The sequence below is a fragment of the Mobula hypostoma genome, chromosome 9 (assembly GCF_963921235.1).
Source record: "Mobula hypostoma chromosome 9, sMobHyp1.1, whole genome shotgun sequence".
Classification (NCBI taxonomy): domain Eukaryota; kingdom Metazoa; phylum Chordata; class Chondrichthyes; order Myliobatiformes; family Myliobatidae; genus Mobula; species Mobula hypostoma.
In genome coordinates this window covers 59,142,911-59,166,459 of record NC_086105.1, presented here as the reverse complement: position 1 = coordinate 59,166,459, position 23,549 = coordinate 59,142,911, and the positions used below count along the sequence as shown (strand labels likewise).

Below are 23,549 nucleotides of genomic sequence, written 5' to 3'. Positions count from 1 at the left end.
GTTTTGATGTGCATGGGACAAATTAAGCCAATCATTAAATCCTTAATCCCTACAACTTTACTGGAAGATGTGCTTGAGTTAACTCTCAACTCACCAAACACTGCTACTTGAACTTTAGCCAGAGGAAATGAAGCCTAAAAACAAAGAGGAATAAAATGTACCTTTGGTGGAGAAAAGGAGTAAGCCAGTGAAGAGAAAATAGCGGCCACAAAATTTTAAAAAGCAGGCACAGTGAGAAGGCACTTACAGAGTTTCAGAACATGCAGAATTTCAGTGAAGCTATCAACAAACTTAAGAACCGCTAAAAATACACAGCAAGACGACCATAAACATACACACAGTAGCCTTCTGTATCTAGTAAAGTGGCCGTCTGCAGCTATAGCCCATCCACTTCAAAGATGCTCCTCTGCACACCAATGTCAGTTTGAACCAGTCAGGCTACTTTGACCTCTCTCATTAACAAGTCGTTTTCACCCACAGAACTGCCGCTCACTGGCTGGTTTAAATGTTTTTTTTTGCGCTCCATTCTCTGTGAACTCCCTACACCCCGGGGTATCGTGAACACCTATTCGAGTACTGCACCCACCCCCCGCCCCCCGGGTCAGATCTTCCCGACATCAAGGCCCCGCCCCTGCACTGCGCTCCTACCTGGGTTCCGGGGCCCCGTTCCTGACAACGGCGCCGCCGTCTCCTTCCCTCCGCCCGACCCCAGCAATATCCTCGGCACCACCACAAATGCACAGACGAAGAGGCACACGGCCAGCGCCGTCTGCTGCGCCAACGCCATTTCGCTGAGGAGGCCCGAGTCACGCCCCGGCCTAGCGTGGGAAGAGCCCGCCGGCCACGGCTGCTTGATCAGCACCGACTCCTCTCGGTTGCCGGGCGCCCGCCCTACGGAGGGCGAGACGCCGCTCTCGTACCCACTGCTCGAAACGCGACCGGCTTGTGCATCTATTGTTTCCACCTGAACGGAGTAAGCCTGTTTCGGGAATTCAGCAATTCAGGTAGCATTCATGTCGGGTGATAAACAGTCGACGTTTCGGCTAGGAGCCTTCGTCAGGACTTATTATTTAGCTTTAGATGAAGCGTCTCGGTCCAAAACGCCAACTGCTTATTCCCCTTCTTAGATGCTGTCTGACTTACTGAGTTCCTCCAGCATTTTGTGCGTGTTGCTCAAGATTTACAGCATTTGCAGAATCTCTCGTGTCTCTAAATTGTTTACTCGTAACACCTCAGAGCCAGAGGGGTTTACTCAGAGTTACTCCTTCTTGCTATCTCCCTGTGGTTCCCACTCCTTCCCTTTGGTGACAGTTGCCCAGCACAATCTTGATTTGATTTGACGCAAAACAAAACATTCCACTGTGTTTCAATATATATGTGACAAATAAAGCTAACCTAATCTAATCCATTGCCCCCCTCCTATTAGATTCCCTCTCCTAACCTTCTTCACCTCAGGAGGAGAAAAGCAAAATTCGATGAGCCAGTTCTCATCAGGGGATCCAAGGTGCAGAGGGTCAGTAACTTTATATTCCTTTGTACTTTCATTTCAGAGGACCTATCCTGGACCCAGCACATACATGCAATTACAAAGAAAGCACAGCAGTGCCTCTACTTCCTTAGAAGTTTGCAACAATTCAGCAAGTTGTCTAAAATGTCGGCAAACTTCTATACACGTGTAGTGGAGAAAATAATGACTGGCTGCATTGAGACCTTCCTGGTGGGGGCTGGAGGTATATAGGGCTCAAAGCTCTCCGCTTCTTTTTGGATTCCAGACCTGACCAGTTCCCCTCTACCACCACTCTCCTCCGTCTAGCAGAATTAGTCCTTATTCTTAATAATTTCTCCTTTGGCTCCTCCCACTTCCTCCAAACTAAAGGTGTAGCCGTGGGCACCCGTATGGGTCCCAGCTATGGCTGCCTTTCTGTTGGCTTTGTGGAACAATCCATGTTCCAAGCCTATTCTGGTATCTGTCCCCCACTTTTCCTTCGCTACATCGACGACTGCATTGGCACTGCTTCCTGCATGCATGCTGAGCTCGTTGACTTCATTAACTTTGCCTCCAACTTTCACCCTGCCCTCAAGTTTACCTGGTCCATTTCCGACACCTCCCTCCCCTTTCTTGATCTTTCTGTCTCTATCTCTGGAGACAGCTATCTACTGATGTCTACTATAAGCCTACGGACTCTCACAGCCATCTGGACTATTCCTCTTCCCTCGCTGTCTCTTGCAAAAATGCCATCCCCTTCTTGCAATTCCTCTGTCTCTGCCGCATCTACTCTCAGGATGAGGCTTTTCATTCCAGGACAAAGGAGATGTCCTCCTTTTTTAGAGAAAGGGGCTTCCCTTCCTCCACCATCAACTCTGCTCTCAAATGCATCTCTTCCATTTCATGCACATCTGCTCTCACCCCATCCTCCCGCCACCCCACTAAGAATAGGGTTCCCCTTCTCCTCTTCTACCACCCCACCAGTCTCCGGATCCAACATATAATTTGCTGTAACTTCCACCACCTCCAACAGGATCCCACCACTAAGCCCATCTTTCCCTCCCCTACCTTTTCTGCTTTCCGCAGGGATCGCTCCCTACGCGACTCCCTTGACCATTCGTACCCCCCATCCCTCCCCACCGATCTCCCTCCCAGCACTTACCCTTGTAAGCGGAACACTTCCTCTTTCACCACCATTCAGGGCCCTAGACAATCCTTCCAGGTGAGGCAACACTTCACCTGTGAGTCAGCTGGGGTGATATACTGCGTCCGGTGCTCCTGATGCAGCCTTCTATATATTGGCGAGACCCGACGCAGACTGGGAGACCATTTCGCTGAACACCTACGCTCTGTCCCAGTGGCCACACATTTTAATTCCACGTCCCATTCCCATTCTGACATGTCTATCCACGGCCTCCTCTACTGTCAAGATGAAGCCACACTCAGGTTGGAGAAGCAACACCTTATATTCTGTCTAGGTAGCCTCCAACCTGGTAGCATGAACATTGAGTTTTCTAACTTCCGTTAATGCTCCACCTCCCTGTCGTACCCCATCCCTTATTTATTTTCTTTTCCTTTTTTTCTCTTTTTTCTCCCTCTGTCCCTCTCACTATAACTCCTTCCCCATCCTCTGCGTGCCCACTCCCCCTTTCTTTCTCCCTAGGCCTCCCGTTCCATGATCCAGCCTTGTATCCCTTTTGCCAATCAACTTTCCAGTTCTTAGCTCCATCCTCCCCCTCCTGTCTTCTCCTATCATTTCGGATCTCCCCTCCCCCTCTCAAATCTCTTACTATCTCTTCTTTCAGTTAGTCCTGACGAAGGGTCTCGGCCTGAAACATCGACTGTACCTCTTCCTATAGATGCTGCCTGGCCTGCTGCGTTCACCAGCACTTTTTGTGTCTGTTGCTTGAATTTTCAGCATCTGCAGATTTCCTCCTGTTTGAGAAGCATAAATGTCAGTTTTATAAGAAACTTTAGAGCAGGGGTCCTAAAATGGGGTCCACCAACCCCTTGGTCACTAGTAGGGGTCCATGGCACCAAAAAGGTTGGGAAATCCCGCCTTAGGGCACCACTATATTGAGTGACAGGACTGTCATGAACCACATTCATTTCTGCACAACTTAAATATCTGCCTGTACACAAGAGGTTCTGCAAATACTGGAAGTGCTCTCATCTCACTGCTGCCATTGGGGATGGAGGTACAGAAGCCTCTGGTCCCACAGCAACAGTTATTGCCTTCAACCATTAGGCTCCTGAACCAGCATAGATAACTTCACTCACCTCAACACTGAACTGATTCCGTAATCTATGGACTCACTTTCAAGGACGCTACAACTTATATTCTCGAAATTATCTATCTGTCTGTCCACCTGTTTGTTTGTTTATTTATCTGTTTTGTGTTTATTTATTTTTGTTTTTGTGGTTTGTCTTCTTTTGTGCATTGGTTGTCAGTACTTGCAGTTTTCCATTGATTCCATTGTATTTCCTTGCTCTGCTTCAAAGCCTGCAAGAAAATGGATTTCAAGGCAGTATATAGTGACAAATATGTACTTTGATAATAAATTTACTTGGAAGTTTGAACTTTGAAATTTAGAGCAACATGTACAAAATGCCAGAGGAACTCTTGAATGGCTCGAGTTCCACCAGCATTTCATATGTGTGGCTCCAGATTTGCAGCATCTGCAGCATCTCCTGTATTAATCACCATCTACCTACCCCTTGGACTCTGCGTGATATGCAGATGACACTGTGCTTAGCTTCCAATTCTCTAACTATCCCCTGGAATGTTCTCAAAGTAAAGTTATTACCCTGGTCAAATTGAATTTCTTTGGGCAGACCTACCAGTGTGAAAAACTTACTGAATGCTTTTACCACTGTCTTGGCTTTGATGTTTTCAAAAGACACAGCTTCAGTGAACCCAGACACAGCACACATAATTGTTAACACATCCTGATAACCAGCAGCAGTCTTTGGCAATGGGCCTACATAATCCACTATGACCCTAGAAAAAGGTTCACCAAAAGCAGGTATCGGTTTAAGTAGTGCTACCTGAATAACCTGATTAGATTTCCCCTCAACTTGACAGGTATGGCAAGTCCTGTGACAAGTCACAACATCCTTTCTTAAACTAGGCCAGTAAAATTCCTTCATAATCCTGTTCACTGTCTTCCTCACACCATAATGTCCACCTTAATGCATACTGTAAGCCATGTTTAAAATTTCAGCCCTGTAAACTTTCAGAATCACTACCTGATATTCAATAAACCAGTCCTCACTTGCAAGCACAGTGGCTGGTCTCCACTTCCTCATTAACACCCCATCTTTAAGATAATATCCTACTGACTCCCTCTGAACCTCCCCTCCTGTGAGAGCTATCTCCTTTAACCATATAACAATTACAGTACGGAAACAGGCCACCTCGGCCCTTCTAGTCCGTGCCAAACTCTTACTCTCACCTAGTCCCACCAACCTGCACTCAGCCCATAACCCTCCATTCCTTTCCTGTCCATATAGCTGTCCTACTTAACTTTAAACGACAACATCGAACCTGCCTCAACCACTTCTGCTGGAAGCTCGTTCCACACAGCTACCACTCTCTGAGTAAAGAAGTTTCCCCTCATGTTACCCCTAAACTTTTGCCCTTTAACTCTCCACTCATGTCCTCTTGTTTGAATCTCCCCCACTCTCAATGGAAAAAGCCTAGCCACGTCAACTCTATCTATCCCCCTCATAATTTTAAATACCTTTATCAAGTCCCTCCTCAACCCTCTACGTTCCAAAGAATAAAGACCCAACTTGTTCAACCTTTCTCTGTAACTTAGGTGATGAAACCCAGGTAACATTCTAGTAAATCTTCTCTGTACTCTCTCTATTTTGTTGACAACTTTCCTATAATTCGGTGACCAAAACTGTACACTTTAAAGCCACCATTTCAGAATCTCGCTTCTGTTCCTCTATAAATTTCTTCCTCAATAAGGACAAACCTTCCTCATCGTGCTGAAATCTGGAAGGTAGAAAAGTCTGTGACACATCATCATAATTTAAACTACTGGTTTTGCTATCATGGGCCTCAGCAGGCTTCCTAAACATGCTTCGAGTATCTGCACATGTGGGATAAACATCAGTCTTCCTGCATGAATTCTTAGCAGCAGATTTGCTCATCAATTGAACAGCTAAATCAACCTCAGCTTGGAGAGGTGTCAACATTCCTCCATTGTTTACTAAACTTAGCACCATCACCAGGCTGATAAGAACCGTGTACACATTGTGGAAGAGACCAAGCAATCCATTTATCTGATTATGGCCTTCACTTCAACTTGTCTCCATAACAACTTCCACCTCAAAACCATAACAATCCTCCTTCTTCTCCACAACATCATAAGCTAGCAGGTGTTTACCTCCAAATGTCCAAACAGAATTCCACAGAGTAGCACATCCTTCCTCAGCAGGCCTTTGTCCTGTAAGCAGGGTCGAAGGTCGCACAACCAATCCAACCTTTCCCAGCACTGTACTCAAAAATCCAGGAACAGCACTTTTCCCCTTATTTTCAGCAACACTGAACTCACCAATTTTCACCTTATCACTAACTTCTAGCTCACTGTCTAATACAAGTGACTGAGAATCCTCACATTCCATTGGTAGCAAGGTTAACCCATTATTCACTGAACCAAGATCATCTGACACAAAAAACTGCATTCCTTTCTAACCAAGTCAGACACCTCAGACTTTAACTGAGCTTCAACACAAGGTTCAGAACCCTGTGAATTCACAGGTACTTCAACTACCTGAACACAGCCCTCTTCTGGGCTGTCATCACTTGTCCCAATTCAAGGTCACCCCGAACCTCCCAGCTATTCTCTGGGTATTTCTCATCTGAAGTAAACTCAAGCTTGTGGGTTAAAACAACTTCATCTGCTTTCTTAGCAGACACCCGCAAGGTGGCGGTATCCTCTGCACCCAGGTATGCCCTTACATCATCAAGGACACAACTTTTAAATTCATCAAACAAAACAAGCCCTTCTGAGCTGTAAAAATCATCAAGGTCCAACACTAAACCTCTCAGCTGCCACATCTCCCTTTTACACTGTCTGTCTTTCTGCCTCTTCTCTCTGTTTGTCTGCCTCCCTAGCCTCATGGCTCCTCTGCCTTTCCACTTCATCAGCCTGGAGCTGTTTTAATTTCAATTTTAATTCCAACCGAACCTCAGCCTCAGTAAGTACCTTACCTTCAGCAAATAACTCTAATGCCTCCTCATTAAATGTTTCCTTATCTATATAACACTGGGCTATTACCGTCTGTATCTGAGCTCTCCTCATTATAGTGGTCACCTTTAGTCTTAACTTTTGAGCAATTCCCAACAGCACAGCCCTCGTAGCATCATACAATGCTTCAGGGGTTGGTTCCAACAGAAACTTCTGAACACTAATGTCCATTTCTGCTGTATTTCCACACAAGCAAATCAAAAGGGATTTTCCCCAATCAATTCAAACAAGCCTCCCGACCAATTTGTTCATATCCCAGACGAAGCCCCAATTTTGTCACGTACCCCATAAAGAACCAGCAGAAAAGGAAAACCCTTTGGAGTCCAGTATTGCTATTGACTAATGATATTTATTAGTAACTACGCAATGCAATGATATAAATGTAGATAAATCAAACAGGTTAGCAATGATTATACACAAGTATGGAATATATATAAAAACCAAGCTTCTTCAAGTCAAGGGGTAAATAGATACAATCTTACGATGATGAGTAAAGTTCAGTTCAGTTCATGGTATTGAGTTGAGTAGTGATGGAGAGAGAGAGAGGGAGAGATTTGAGTCTTCAGATGAGCTGATGCTGTCGATCTTCCCATTGTCCTCCGAAATTCTTTAAAAGTCACCGACTGTGACTTCAACCAAGGGGACCGTTTTTCTGTGGTGGAATCATCAACCCAGGCATGGGTTGACAACATGGACAACTCTCCATCGGTCACTCCCTTTTCTCATTGCAAGAGCCACTGATCGATCTTCCAAAAACCCACTTTTTCTGTGGGCACAACAAAGCTCATTCAGTGTCCAAAAACATGTGTGTCAGTTCTATCATCTGACCTCCTATTTATCTCACCATACTGAGTACCAACTGTTATTCAAATAACTCCTCCCTTCTCTGTCTGTGTAAAAATGCACTAGCTGGCAATGTCCTTGGAAAGTATAAACACGCTTCAAAGAAAGCATAAAATTGATTGTCCATCATATAACGCCGCTCTCGGTCACCATAGTGACTTACAAGCTGCTCGGTGCCCTTCTCTCTCTCTCTCTGACCCAGCAGAAATCCAAAAGTTAGTCTTCATCGCTCTCTCTCTCTCTTTTCAAAAGCACAGTTCATAGGGATAATCGAGCACAGTTCATAGGAGTAATTTAGGACCTCATCACACTACCACCTCCTACCTACCACCACCTACCTACCTCCACCTACCACCTACCTACCTCTGCCACCTACCTACGACCAACTACCTACCATCTCCACTTCCTGACATACTGAGTTCCTCCAGCATTTTTCAAAGTTCAAAGTACATTTATTATCAAAGTGTGTGTACAATGCACGAGCGTGAGATTCATCTTCCCCCAGGCAGCCACAAACAAGGAAACACCATAGAACCTGCTGAAAGAAAAACACCACACAACAAAGACCATCGAATACCCAACAAGCAATAAAGGAACAAATCGGGCAAATGGCAAAATGTGAGCAAATAACACACAGAAAATTAAAGTTACACCACAGAGTCCCCAAAAGAGAGTCCACATCCATGAGCCACTGAGGCGAGTGAAGTCGGTTCAGAAGCCGATGGCCACAAGCCACAGCCACAGAGCCTAAGTGTCTCGATCAAATCACGCAAGTAGTGAAAAACATACAATAGTACAGCAAAGTACAGGCCCTTCAGCCCACAATGTTGTGCCAACCCTCAAACTCTGCCTCCCATATAACCCCCCACCTTAAATCCCTCCATATACCTGTCTAGTAGTCTCTTAAACTTCATTAGCGTATCTGCCTCCACCACTGACTCTGGTTGGTGCATGGAATGCACTGCCTCTCTCTGAGTAAAAAACCTTCCTCTAATATCCCCCTTGAACTTCCCACCCCTTACTTTAAAGCCATGTCCTCTTGTATTGAGCAGTGGTGCCCTGGGGAAGAGGTGCTGGCTGTCCACTCTATCTATTCCTCTTATTATCTTGTACACCTCTATCATGTCTCCTCTCATCCTCCTTCTCTCCAAAGAGTAAAGCCCTAGCTCCCTTAATCTCTGATCATAATGCATACTCTCTAAACTAGGCAGCATTCCGGTAAATCTCCTTTGTACTCTTTCCAATGCTTCCACATCCTTCCTATAGTGAAAAATGAGTAAACAAGAACACATGGAACATGAACTGCAAAGTCCCGAGGTGAACCAAAGCCACAGAGCACGTTCAGCACTGAGGACATTAAAGAACAGAACGCAGAATCCCCAAAAGTGAGTCCATAGCCACGAAGCACCAAGGACGTGAACTTTGAGGATTAAGAATTGAGCCTTACTGCATGCGACCCACGACTCCTGGGACCCAATTCCACCAGCAGCAGTGAGAGGGAGACTGGTCAAACACAGGCAGATGGCACTGAACACCCTCTCTCGTCTTTCATCCTTGGCGATTTTAATCTTGTTTGACACTTTAATCAGCCGGAGGTAAGGGGACCAACCATAGGACTTCACCATTAGGAATCAATGGCTGCCCCTCTCGTCCTCGCCAAATCCCCCAGGAGATCACAGAAGTACCAGATCGTTTAGCTGGCTCAAAAGTACATCCTTAAAATGAAAATTGCAGCCTGCAATCGATTGCAGTTCAGGAGAGGTATATTTAGAAGAAAAAGAGTATCTAGTAGTTTTGTGAGCTGACTGCAAGATATCACGATTGGTCACCACTGCCACCTTGCCGGATTTTGTGTCTGTGGCTCAACTTTCCAGCATCTGCAGAATTTCTTGTACTTATAATTCTTCTTTGACTATGTTGCAATGTGAAGCAGCAAATCAAATGATAGAATTTGATTAATTTTTGGCATCAACATAATCTTTGCATCTCTGACCTGTCCATCCCTGATAAGAGGGACTTACTCAGAGCCTTCTCCTCACCTGACCATCACCTGCCTCTGGTTCCCCGCCTCCTTCCCTTTTTTCCATGGTCAACTATCTTCTCATATCAGATCCCTTCTTCTTCACCCCTTTACCTCTTCCATCTATCACCTCCCAGCTACTTACTTTATCCCCCCCCCCACCCCACCCACCTACTCACTCTCTCACTTCTCTCACTTACTAGCTTGAACTCCTTCCCCTCTGCCTACCTTCTTATTCTGGCTTCTGCCTCCTTCCTTTCCAATCCTGATGAACTATTTTCCTGAGATACTCTAGAAATAATTGATCAATGTCCACCTGAGTGAAACAAAGCCAAGGAAAACAACGTGAAAGTAAATGCAGAGAAACACATGAAGTTCAGTCCTTGGACATTACAGTCTGGAGATATCTTTTGTGCAAAATGCAATTACTCCAGACACAAGAAAGTCACTCCAAATTACTTGTAGCCGGTTGAAAAGACCAGCACATTCACAGTATCACATCAGCCATTTTCATCTTGGGCACTATGTTCCTCATCGAGGACATTTTCAAAAGGCGATACCTCAAAATGGCAGCATCAATTATTAAGGACCCTCACCTCCCAGGACATGCCCTCTTCTCATTACTACCATCGGGGAAGATGTACAGGGGCCTGATGTACAGTCAACATTTTAAGAACATTTTCATCCCCTCCACCATCAGATTTCTGATTGGTCCATGAACCCATGAACACTAACTCACTATTTTAACTCTTCTTGCACTGTGTATATATACACACACACACATACACACACACACACACACTCTCTCTCCTTCAGTTGTCCATCGAGATCCGACGACGACGTCCACTTCTTTAACAGTGAGATCTTTGATGACTATACAGTCGTATCCTGGATCCACAAGCTCTATTGTAGGTGGGACAAGTATATGTGGTAGTGGTGGCAACCATGGCTGCATTTCTCCTGGCTCTCTTCTGCTGTCTTCTGGTTGTTCTTTCCATCTCCAGAATACGAATCCCATCCCTACACAGCTGTCACCATGTGCTACGGTCAGCAGCAACATCCTCCAGGTCCTCAGGTCTGATCTTGTACTTCCTTAAAGCATTCTTCTTCTGATCCTTATAGCGCTTCTTCGGCCCTCCTGAGCATCGACCATAATGTAGCTGGCTGTATAACACTCTGCGGGGTAGCCGACATGGGGGCATCCTTATCACATGCTCCATCCACTGCAGCCGACGCTGGGTGATTATGGCTTCAATACTCCTGCAGTTGGTCTTTACAAGTATTTCAGTGTGAGGCACCGGCTCACGCCAGGTAATTCCCAGGATGTGCTGGAGGCAGCTTATGTGGAAGCGCTCCAAGGACTTGATGTGATGGCTGTAGGTTACCCAAGATTCACAGCTATAAAGGAGGGTGGTGACACAGACCACTTGGTATACGGCGACCTCTGTGGAGGGCGAAGTCTCCTGTTCTGAAAGACTCTACACCGAAGTCTCCCAAAGGCAGCTGATGCCTGTTTAATGTGGCTCTGGATGTCGTTGTCAATGCCACTATCCTCAGAGAGAATGCTGCCCGGATATTTGAAAGATGGCACTACTGACAGCTTTTCATCACCAACAGTGAAGGCAGGTAGAGTGGGTGGGACACTGGTACTCCATTGGCAAACCACTTCTGTCTTGGTTTATGGGTTGAGCTAAGGAATAGAAGAAATCGCAGGGGTAAAAGGACCCTGATGGCAGTTATTTATAGGCCTCCAAACAGCTGCAGGGATGTGGACTACAAATTACAACTGGAAATAGAAAAGGCTTGCCAGAAGGGCAGTGTTATGATAATTGTGGGGGATTTTAACATGCGAGTAGATTGGAAAAATCAGGTCGGCACTGGATCTCAAGAGAGAGAATTTGTAGAATGTCTGCGAGATGGCTTTTTAGAACAGCTTGTTGTTGAGCCCACTAGGGGATCGGCTGTACTGGATTGGGTATTGTGTAATGAACCAGAGGTGATTGGAGAGATTGAGGTGAAAGAACCCTTAGGAGGCAGTGATCATAACATGATTGAGTTCACTGTGAAATTAGAAAAAGAGAAGCCAAAATCTGATGTGTCGGTGTTTCAGTGGAGTAAAGGAAACTACAGTGGCATGAGAGAGGAACTGGCCAAAGTTGACTGGAAAGAGACACTGGTGGGAAAGACAGCAGAGCAGCAGTGGCTGGAGTTTATGCGAGAAATGAGGAATGTGCAAGACAGGTATATTCCAAAAAAGAAGAAATTTTCGAGTGGAAAAAGGATGCAACCGTGGTTGACAAGAGAAGTCAAAGCCAAAGTTAAAGCTAAGGAGAGGGCATACAAGGAAGCAAAAATTAGTGGGAAGACAGAGGATTGGGAAGTCTTTAAAACCTTACAAAAGGAAACCAAGATGGTCATTAAGAGAGAAAAGATTAACTATGAAAGGAAACTAGCAAATAATATCAAAGAGGATACTAAAAGCTTTTTCAAGTATATAAAGAGTAAAAGACAGGTCAGAGTAGATATAGGACCGATAGAAAATGATACTGGAGAAATTGTAATGGGAGATGAGGAGATGGCAGAGGAACTGAACAAGTATTTTGCATCAGTCTTCACTGAGGAAGACAGCAGGATACCGGACACTCAAGGGTGGCAGGGAAGAGAAGTGTGCGCAGTCACAATTACGACAGAGAAAGTACTCAGGAAGCTGAATAGGCTAAAGGTCGATAAATCTCCTGGACCAGATGGAATGCACCCTCGTGTTCTGAAGGAAGTAGCTGTGGAGATTGCGGAGGCATTAGCGATGATCTTTCAAAAGTCGATAGATTCTGGCATGGTTCCGGAAGACTGGAAGATTGCAAATGTCACTCTGCTATTTAAGAAGGGGGCAAGGAAGCAAAAAGGAAATTATAGACCTGTTAGCTTGATGTCGGTGGTTAGGAAGTTGTTGGAGTCGATTGTCAAGGATGAGGTTACAGAGTACCTGGAGGCATATGACAAGATAGGCAGAACTCAGCATGGATTCCTTAAAGAAAAATCCTGCCTGACAAACCTATTACAATTTTTTGAGGAAATTACCAGTAGGCTAGACAAGAGAGATGCAGTGGATGTTGTATATTTGGATTTTCAGAAGGCCTTTGACAAGGTGCCACACATGAGGCTACTTAACAAGATAAGAGCCCATGGAATTACAGGAAAGTTACATACGTGGATAGAGCGTTGGCTGATTGGCAGGAAACAGAGAGTGGGAATAAAGGGATCCTATTCTGGTTGGCTGCCGGTTACCAGTGGTGTTCCACAGGGATCAGTGTTGGGGCCGCTTCTTTTTACATTGTACATCAACGATTTGGATTATGGAATAGATGGCTTTGTGGCTAAGTCTGCTGACGATACGAAGATAGGTGGAGGGGCCGGTAGTGCTGAGGAAACGGAGAGTCTGCAGAGAGACTTGGATAGATTGGAAGAATGGGCAGAGAAGTGGCAAATGAAGAACAATGTTGGAAAGTGTATGGTTATGCACTTTGGCAGGAAAAATAAACGGGTAGACTATTATTTAAATGGGGAAAGAATTCAAAGTTCTGAGATGCAACGGGACTTGGGAGTCCTCGTACAGGATACCCTTAAGGTTAACCTCCAGGTTGAGTCAGTAGTGAAGAAGGCAAATGCAATGTTGGCATTCATTTCTAGAGGAATAGAGTATAGGAGCAGGAATGTGATGTTGAGGCTCTATAAGGCGCTGGTGAGACCTCACTTGGAGTACTGTGGGCAGTTTTGGTCTCCTTATTTAAGAAAGGATGTGCTGACGTTGGAGAGGGTACAGAGAAGATTCACTAGAATGATTCCAGGAATGAGAGGGTTAACATATGAGGAACGTTTGTCCGCTCTTGGACTGTATTCCTTGGAGTTTAGAAGAATGAGGGGAGACCTCATAGAAACATTTCGAATGTTAAAAGGCATGGACAGAGTGGATGTGGCAAAGTTGTTTCCCATGATGGGGGAGTCTAGTACGAGAGGGCATGACTTCAGGATTGAAGGGCGCCCTTTCAGAACAGAAATGCGAAAAAAATTTTTTAGTCAGAGGGTGGTGAATCTATGGAATTTGTTGCCACGGGCAGCAGTGGAGGCCAAGTCATTGGGTGTATTTAAGGCAGAGATTGATAGGTATCTGAGTAGCCAGGGCATCAAAGGTTATGGTGAGAAGGCGGGGCAGTGGGACTAAATAGGATAAAATGGATCAGCTCATAATAAAATGGCGGAGCAGACTTGATGGGCCGAATGGCCTACTTCTGCTCCTTTGTCTTATGGTCTTGGTGGTATTGACAGTCAGCCCCATCCTGCTGTACACTGTCACCGCCACAGCAAGGACAGTCTGAAGATCCTCGAGTATGGGCCACAAGAGCACAGTCGTCTGCATACTACAGCTCCTGAACCCGCTCTCTACTGAGTTTGGTGGTTGCGTGGAGCTTCCTGATGTCAAAAAGGTTGCAATCTAATCTGACGTCCACTGCCACACCGCTGCTGTCTTCAGTCTCATTGTGGAGAAGCTTGGTAACACACAAGAGAAAGATGTTAAAGAGCACTGGCTCTAGCACACACCCCTGCCTCACCCCTGTGCGTACAAGGAAGGGCTCGGACTCTTGTCCTCCTACGATCACCTGAGCAGTCATCCCAGTGTGGAACTGGTAGAGGATGTTAACAAATTTATTGGGACAGCCAAACCTGAGGAGAACATCCCATAAGAGCTCTCTTTGTACAGTGTTGAATGCCTTGGAGAGGTCGACAAAGGCCATAAGCAAGTCCTGATGTTGATCCCTGCACTTTTCCTGAAGCTGCCGGGCTGTGAAGATCATGTTGATCGTGCTCCTGTTCTTCCTAATTCCTAGTTGCAATTCAGGCAGCATTGACTCGGACATGGCTTTAAGGTAAGGGGTGGGAAGTTCAAGGGGGATATTAGAGGAAGGTTTTTTTACTCAGAGAGTGGTTGGTGTGTGGAATGCACTGCCTGAGTCAGTGGTGGAGGCAGATACACTAGTGAAATTTAAGAGACTACTAGACAGGTATATGGAGGAATTTAAGGTGGGGGGTTATATGGGAGGCAGGGTTTGAGGGTCGGCACAACATTGTAGGCCGAAGGGCCTGTACTGTGCTGTACTATTCTATGTCTATGTTGCTGATGAGTCTCTGAAGCATCACCTTAGCCAGGACCTTTCCAGCAACAGAGAGGAGTGATATGCCCCTACTATTGCCACAGATGGCCTTGTCACCCTTGTTCTTACAAATGACAACGATGTTTGCATTTCTCCATTGCTGTGGGATGTTCTCAGCAGTCCAGACCTTGGTGATGTACTGGTAGAGAGTGCACATACACATGTATCCTCTGCTCTTCAGTAACTCAGCAGGTATATGGTCAGTGCAAACACAATCCCTGATCAGTGATTGTTCAAATCACTGAAAACACCATCCAGTCGGTGAATCTGAACAGGATAACCTCAGGATCAAGGGAGAAACTGCCCACGCTTGTTGGGGAGAAATACGCTCACACCTGGAAATCACTGAGAATTACACATTTGTACAACAACCACTCTTGTGCAGTGCTGTGCACAAGTCTTAGGTACATGTAAAAATACCTGTAAAGTGAAGATACTTGAAAAATAATAAACTAAAAAGTTTTTAAATAACAAAAAATTACTATAAAAGAGCAGTAAACAGTAAAAAACTAAATCAAATCGATACTTGGTGTGACCTTTAAAACTATATCAATACACTATGTACACCGTCATGCAGTTATATAAGAAAATCAGCTGTTCCAAGCATCTTGCAGAACTTCACAAACAAGAGAAAATCTGAAGATGCTGGAAATCCGAGCAACACACACAAAATGCTGGAGGAACTCAGCAGGCCAGGCAGCATCTAGGAAAAGAGTACAGTTGACGTTTCGGGCCGAGACCCTTCCTGAAACTTCGACTGTACTCTTTTCATAGACACTGCCTGGCCTGCAGAGTTCCTCCAGCATTTTATGTGTGTTGATCTTGTAGAACGTGTTCTTCTGCAGACTTTAGTTGTCTCACTTGCTTCTGTCTCTCCAGGAACTCCTAGGCAGCCTCGATGATATTGAGATCAGGGCTCTGTGGAGGCCATGCTGTCTGAAACCATATGAAAATATAGGGTTCCCAAGATGTTTGCAGAGTAATGTATCTCATATTGGGGCAGCATAGTAGAGTAAAGCTCGACAGCACCAGCTGTAAAATTGGGGTTCAATTCCTACTGCTGTTGTAAGGAGTTAGTACGTTCTCCCCCTGACGATGTGTGTTTTCTCCAGGTGCTCCAATTTCCTCCTACATTCCAAAGACACACGGACTAGGGTTACTGAGCTGCGGGCATGTTATGTTATGAAGCAGGACAACACTTGTGGGCTGCACCCAGCGCACCCTCAGACTGTGTTGGCTGTTGACACAACAATGCATTTTACTCTATGTTTCAACGTACATATGACAAATAAAGCTAATCTTTATTCTTATCTGAAGGACTTTGTAAAAAAAAAGTGATTAAGCAAATGAGAACATTGCTCTGAGTAGGGGAATTGTGACATTTTATCTGACTGTTCCGTCCATGCTAGTACACTTCCTGTTCATTTCCTCTTTAGAGCTATGAGTAATGTTCTTCTCAAAACTCTAATTTCCTTTCTGTCTTTCATAATGAGATGATGAAATCTTGCTTAAGGAAGTCTTTTGCCTGTGCAAATGTCCTTGGGTCAAACTCATCACATATTCAGTATGACTGAAATTCCTCTCTTCACAACTCAGATCTCCCTCTGGTTTCCAGGGTTTTGTAGATTCAGAGTTATATGGCACAAAAACAGGTCCTTCAGTCCAGTTGATCCAAAATGCCTATCTACACTTCACTCTGTTCGCTTGTGCTTGGCCCATATTCCTCTACACCTTTCCTATCCACGTACCTGTCCAAATGTCTTTTACATACTGCGATTATACCTGCCTCTACCACTTCCTCTGGTAGATTCTTTTATATATCCACCACTCTCTGCATGAAAAACATGACCCTCAGATCTCCTTTAAATCTTTCCCCTCTCATCTTAAACCTCCTAAACTGAGAAAGAGACTGCCATATCTACTCGACCTGTACCCTTCAACATTTGGCCAGCATGGACTTGTTGGGCAGAAGGGCCTGAATTCATGCTGATTTGCTCGGTGTCCCTATAACAGTTTATAAAGTTCTATAAGGTCATAATTCAGTCTCCTTTGCTCCAGGTAAAGCAGACCCATTGAGAGGTTTATGTGGAAGGGAACAGTAGTTTAAAAGGTCAGCACAATATCAGACCACAAGACCATAAGATATAGGAACAGAATTAGGCCATTTGGCCCATTGGTCTGCTTCACCAGTTCATCATGGCTGATCCAATTTTCCTCTCAGCCCCAATCTCCTGCCTTCTTCCTGTATCCCTTCAAGCCCTGACCAATCAAGAATCTAGTAACCTCTGCCTCAAACATACACAAAGGCTTGGCCTCCACGGCTGCCTGTGGCAAAGCATTTCACAGATTCACCACTCTTTGGCTAAAGAAATTCCTCATTTCCATTCTAAAAGGATGCCGCTCTATTCTGAAGCTGTGTCCTCTGGTCTTAGACTCTCCAACTGTAGGAAACATCCTCTCCATCTTCACTCCATCAAGGCCTTTAACCACTCGGAAGGTTTCAATTAGGTCACCCCTCATTCCTCTGAATTCTAGTGGATACAGGCCCAGAGCCAACAAATGCTCTTCACATAACGAGCTATTCAATCTTGGAATCATTTTCATGAACCTCCTTTGAAGCCTCTCCAGTTTCAGAACATCCTTTCTAAGATAAGGGGCTCAAAGCTGCTCACAATACTCCAAGTGAGGCCTCACCAGTGCTTTATAAAGTCTCAACATTACATTTTTGTTTTTATGCTAACATTTCATTTGCCTTCCTCACCGCAGACTCAACCTGCAAACTAACCTTTAAGGAATTCTGCACAAGAACTCCCAAGTCTCTTTGCACTTTAGTTTTTGTGTTTCCTCTCCATTTAGAAAAATAGACTACCCTTTCATTTCTTCTACCAAAGTGCATGACCATACACTTCCCGGCACTGTATCCTATCTGCCATTTCTTTGCCCATCCTCCTAATCAGCCAAAGTCTTTCTGTAGCCTCTCTATTTCCTCAAAACAACCTGCCCCTTCACCTATCCTCGTATCATCTACAAACTTTGCAATAAAGCCATCCAAATCATTGACGTATAATGTAAAAGGAATCGGCCCCAACACAGTCCCCAGTGGAACACCACTAGTCATTGGCAGCCAACCTGAAAAGGCTCCTTTTATTCCCACTCCTTGCTGCCTACCAATCAGCCACTGCCTTATACTTGCTAGAATCTTTCCTGTAATACCATGGTTAAGTAGCCTCATGTGTGGCATCTTGTCAAAGGCCTTCTGGAAATCCAAGTACTCAATATCAACTGATTTTCCTTTGTCTATTCTGCTTGTTATTTCTTCAAAGAATTCCAACAGATATATTAGGCGAGATTTTCCTTGAGGAAACCATGCTGACTATGGCCTATTTTATCATGTGCCTCCAAGTACCCTGAGACTTCAACCTTAATAATTGATTCCAACATCTTCCCAACCACTGAGGTTAGACTAACTGGTCTATAGTTTCCTTTCTTCTGCCTCTCTCCCTTCTTGAAGAGCGGAGTGACATTTGCAATCTTCCAGTCTTCTGGAACAACTCCAGAATCTAGTGACTCTTGAAAGATCATTATTAATGCCTCCAAAATCTCTTCAACCACCTCTTTTAGAACCCTGGGATGTACACCATTTGGTCCAGGTGTCTTGTCTACTTTCAGAGCTTTCAATTTCCCAAGAACCTTATCTCTAGAAATGGTAACTTCATGCACTTCATGACCCCTAACTCCTGGAAATTCCACCATATTGCTAGTGTGTTCCACAGTGTAGACTGATGCAAAATACTTATTCAGTTCATCCACTATTTCCTTATCCCCCATTACTACCTCTCTAGCATCGTTTTCCAGTGGTCCAATATCCACTCTTGTTTCTCTTTTATACTTTATGTATATTGGACTGAATGGCCTGTACTATGTTGTAGTGTTCTATGTTCCATGTTTTATCCCATTTCTCCTTATTACTCACAGCCTCCAGTTTAGGCAACATCCCCACAAATCTTTCCTGCACAATTTCTAGCTTGATCCAATCCTTCCCATCATGTGGCAAGGTTGTTAATCTATCCAATGTTTCTCAAAATACTGTTCTTAATATTTCCTGATAACCAGGCTACAGACCATGCATCAATATGTACATTTCCTTGACTTCTTCCAGCAGTAACAATGACTGACTCTCTTTCAAGGTAGTGCAGCAGCATCAAAAATGGTTCCGGGTTCAATTGTGGCTGGCTCCTTGTATGCTTTCCATCTGGGTTGGGCATCGAGCTAGCATCTCAGCCTCAAATGATAAGAAAATGACAAAAATTCTACCCAATATGCCACAAGGTGTGAAAGGAAAACTCAGCTTCACTTTATTCTTCGCTGGCTTGCAAAAAAAAAACCAAAAAAAAAAAACACAGTATTTCAGTTATCATTTCAGGCATTAACAATTTGGCAGCATGGTAACATAGTATTAGCATAATACTGTTACAGCATCAGCAATCAGCCATTGGGGTTCAATTCCATATAAGGAGTTTGTACGTTCTCCCCATGACCGAATGGGTTTCTTCCTGGTGCTCTGGTTTCCTCCCATATTCAAAAAACATACAGGTTAGCAAGGGTTAGTAAGTTGTGAGCATGCTATATCAGTGACATTTGTGCACTGCCTGCAGCAGAATTTCAGACTGTGTTGATTGTTGACACAAATGACACACTTCGCTGATGATTCAATGTTTTGATGTACATATGACAAATAAAGCTAATCTTAAATTTAAAGCTCTTCAAGTTACACCAGCTCTTGAATTCCAAAATCCTTTCTGACCTTTCTCCCTCTTGTCATTCCTCAGAACCCATATCTTCGACCCAGTCCCATGTTTTCCCCATCCTTTAAGACCTTCCTCTGGGAACCTTTTCTGAATTATTTTCAGAACTTTCAAAACCTTCAATTCGTTGTTTAAATTCAGATGTTGGCTATTATTAGTTTTTATTATATGAGAAGGTATTTTACCTTTTTTCTCCTTAATAAACAGCTTCGGTCTTGGTAGGGGTTAGACTCTTTTTTGTAATAAATTAGTATATTTCAATATAACTTTTGATTAACTTACATGAATACGGGGTAATGAGATTGTTACTATGAATAGATATAATGTAATTGGTAGGTTTTTTAAATTTTTTTTTCACCTTTTTCTTGAACTCTGTATTCTTCTAAGTAGAAACTAATAAAAATATTGGAGAGAAGACCTTTCTCTTTCTGATCCTGAGCAATCAATCCTTAACTGAGTTTCACCATCTTTTACCTATGTTCCTCACTTTAATTTGAAACCCAGTGTACCATTGAACAAGTCATAAGATCATACAGCACAGAACAAGGCCCTTCAGCCACCAGACACATACTGTCCATCAATACCTACCTGCTTGGGGCCACGGTAGCATAACAGTTGGGGCGACGCTATTACAACTCGGGGTAGTGGAGTTCGGATGTTCATTTCTTACGCCATCTGTAAGAAGCTTGCACGCTTTTCCCGTGAGTGCATTGGTTTCCTCTCACATTCCAAAAACGTATCAGTTAGTGGGTTAACTGGTCATTGTAGATTGATTGTCCTGTTATTTGCAATCGATGGGCTGCTGGGTGGTGAGGCTCGTTGGGTCAGAAGGGCCTGTTCCACACTGTATCTCTAAATAAAATTTAGAAATCTACATAAATCCTGTTTATAAGACCACAAGACCAGAAGAGATAGGAGCAGAATAAGTCCATTCAGCTCGTTCAATCTGTTTCGCCATTCTCTCATGGCTGATTTATTAACCCTCCCAACCCTAATCTCTTGCTTTCTCTGTGTAACTTTGTTGCCCTTATTAACCAAGAACCTATCTACCTCCACTAAATATACCCAATGATTTGGCTTCCATAGCCATTTGTGGTAATGAATTCCATAGATTCACCACCCTCTAGTTAAAGAAATTCCTCATCGTCTCTGTTCTAAAGGAACGCCCTTCTATTCTGAGGCTGTGCTTTCTGGTCCTAGACTCCCCCACCACAGGAAACATCCTCTCCACTTAGGCCTTTCAATATTCGATAGATTTCAATGAGATTGCCCCCCACATTCTTTTAAACTCCAATAAGTACAGGCCCAAATCCATCATATATTAACTCTTTTATTCCTGGGATCATTCTTGTGAACCTCCTGTTGTGAACCTCTCCAGAACTGAAGATGGATTAAGTATTCTTGAGAAGGGCTGTAATAGTGTTTTTGTGTTTGAATAGATCTTTATCTGATTGCCGAAGTAGAAGATGACACCAATTCCAACTACTTATGGCATGTAATTCTGCTGGCCTCACGCCTTCTCCCATCTCCAGAATTCCCATCTCACATGGGACTTTTCCCTCTGGCCTCTTACCCTCCCTCTATTGCTAAATGCTAATGTGACATTGCCTTAATTTTTCCACTCACCTCACTCACTCTGTCTCATCCAATCCATCCCTCTCTGAAATGGCAGAAATCCACTAGGAACCAAAGCCTGTAACATCCTCAAACCTGTTAACACGTACAAACATATATCTGAACCAGTTTTGCAAAGGTATAACATGATGCTGCAACTTTTATATCTTAATTGTAGCACTTTAGCAAATCACAATCATTCAAATTGCATTCATCCATCTGAGTTCATATCCCGCCAACACACTGGTGGAATTTAAATTAACAAATTGAAACAATAAGCAGTTTTAGTAATACTGAATTATTATAAAAACTCATCTGGATCATTAATGTTATGTAGGAGTATGTCCTACACAGTCACTCTAGACCAAGGGTTCCCAACCTAGGGTCATGGACATCTCAGTTAATGCTAGGTGTCTATGGCATAAAAAAGGTTGGGAACCCCTGCTCTAGACCCATTATACATCCCTGTAGTTGGCTCTTAATTTGCCATATACATGCAAATGTATACACCAATTAAAGTTGATCCTCGATTGGTTCTGCACATTATAGGTAATCACCACAACCATCTCGAAGGCAACGGGAATGGGAAACAAATGCCAGAAAATGCCTAGATCAAGAAGAGTGAATTAATAAAATAATAAACTTGATACTTCAGTGCAGAACTGAAGTGTTGTCCTTTAGATGAGACAGCAAGCAAACATACCCTCTCTTGTTATTCTAAGCAGAGTAAGGTTGTTTATATGGTATCCTATTGAATAATTATCCATCATTTCTTCACCTCCACCATCAGATTTCTGAACAGTTGATGAGCCCATTAACATTACCTCACTATTTTTGCTCTTTTTTTTAGCATTATTTACTTTCTATATGTCTTATTGTAACTTACAGTATTTTTTAATGTATTAAACTGTACTGCTGCCACAAAACAGCAAATTTCCCAACACACAGTGTCTTAGTGATAATAAATGTGATTCTGATTCTAATTATCCTTCAGTTAACATCACGTTCTCAAGCTGCTTATGCTTCTGTATCCCTGATATTGTTATAGCATCAAGAACTATTCCCAGCTCTTTGGGATGTCCTAAAATCATTCAAAGTACTGTATATCGGTGGGAGGAGAGACAGCAAGGGCCGTGGACAATTCTGATTTGATGGAGAGGGATGTGAAAGCACAGAGGAACAGCTGGAGAAATTTCTGAAATGCTCATTCACTGCTGTCATTACTGTGTGGTCGGGAATCTTCCGGAGGGTAAGCCTCAAAATCCCCGGCTTTGCCTGCTGTTGGCGACCGAGATTGAGGTCGAATCATTCCGACAGAGATGGCGCTCAGTACTCGGTGTTGGAGAGCTGATTCGGAGGCTCGAAGTTTTCGGATGACTCAGAGACGGATTGTGGTCAGGCATGGCAAGGAGAGTTTTTCTTCCTTCTCCTGTCTGCGTGAGATGTGGGACATTTGAGAGACTTTGAACTTTTACTGTGCTCATGGACTTCTTCATCAAGTTATGGTATTGTTGCACTGTTGTAACTATATGTTATAATTATGTGGTTTTGTCAGTTTTTTCAGTCTTGGTCTGTCCTGTGTTTTGTGATATCACACCGGAGGAAATATTGGAAATATTGTATCATTTCTTAATGCATGCATTACTAAATGACAATAAAAGAGGACTGTGTGTCTTCATAATCTATATATTAAAATCCTTCCTTTCTTTGTATACCCTGATCAAACATCTGGAATTTAGTGAACTTTTTCATGCCACCTTTAATGCGTCCACACCTCACTTGACATACCTGCTTTAGTTGCAAAGATTCAACATATCATCTAAAAGTTTGACAGACTTCTATAGATGCACAGTGGAGAGAATCCTGACTGGTTACATCATGGCCTGGTATGGAAGCACCAACGCCCAGGAACTGAAAAGGTTCAGAAAGTGGTAGATACAGCTGAGTGCATCACAGGAGTAGCCCCCACCATCAGTGAGCACATTTACAAGGATGGCTGCCACAAGAAAGCAGCATCCACCATCAATGACCCACACCACCCAGGCTGTGCTCTCTTCGCTCTACTATCAACAGGCAGTATGTACAGGAGCCTTAGTTACCACAGCACCAGGTTTTGGAACAATTACACTACAGTATAATCATCAAAATCCTGAACCAAGAGTGGATAATCTCACTCACTTCAACTCTGAACTGATTCCATGATATATGGATTCACTTTCAATTCATATTCTACATGGTTTTTATTTGTACAAATGCTTCTCATTTGCACTCTTTTGTCAGTATTTGTTTGTGTAGCTTTTTCCATAAATTCTA

At 43.7% G+C, this 23,549-nt stretch overlaps 1 protein-coding gene across 2 annotated transcripts in view; it reads right to left on the bottom strand.

Moving 5' to 3' along the window:
* Positions 1–23,088, bottom strand: part of ccdc107 (coiled-coil domain containing 107) — a 50,799-nt gene extending 27,711 nt beyond the window's left edge. The window contains exons 1-3 of one of the 2 annotated variants that reach the window (XM_063058354.1): positions 23,025–23,088; positions 21,249–21,332; positions 20,211–20,474 (exon numbers count right to left, since the gene is read on the bottom strand). In XM_063058354.1, coding sequence (XP_062914424.1) covers positions 20,211–20,232 — 22 coding nt within the window. In that variant the 5' untranslated portion in view covers positions 20,233–20,474; positions 21,249–21,332; positions 23,025–23,088. Of the gene's footprint in view, positions 1–648; positions 901–20,210; positions 20,475–21,248; positions 21,333–23,024 lie in introns of those variants that run through there. The other variant, XM_063058353.1, reaches the window with a different exon arrangement.
* Positions 23,089–23,549: the final 461 nt, after the last annotated feature.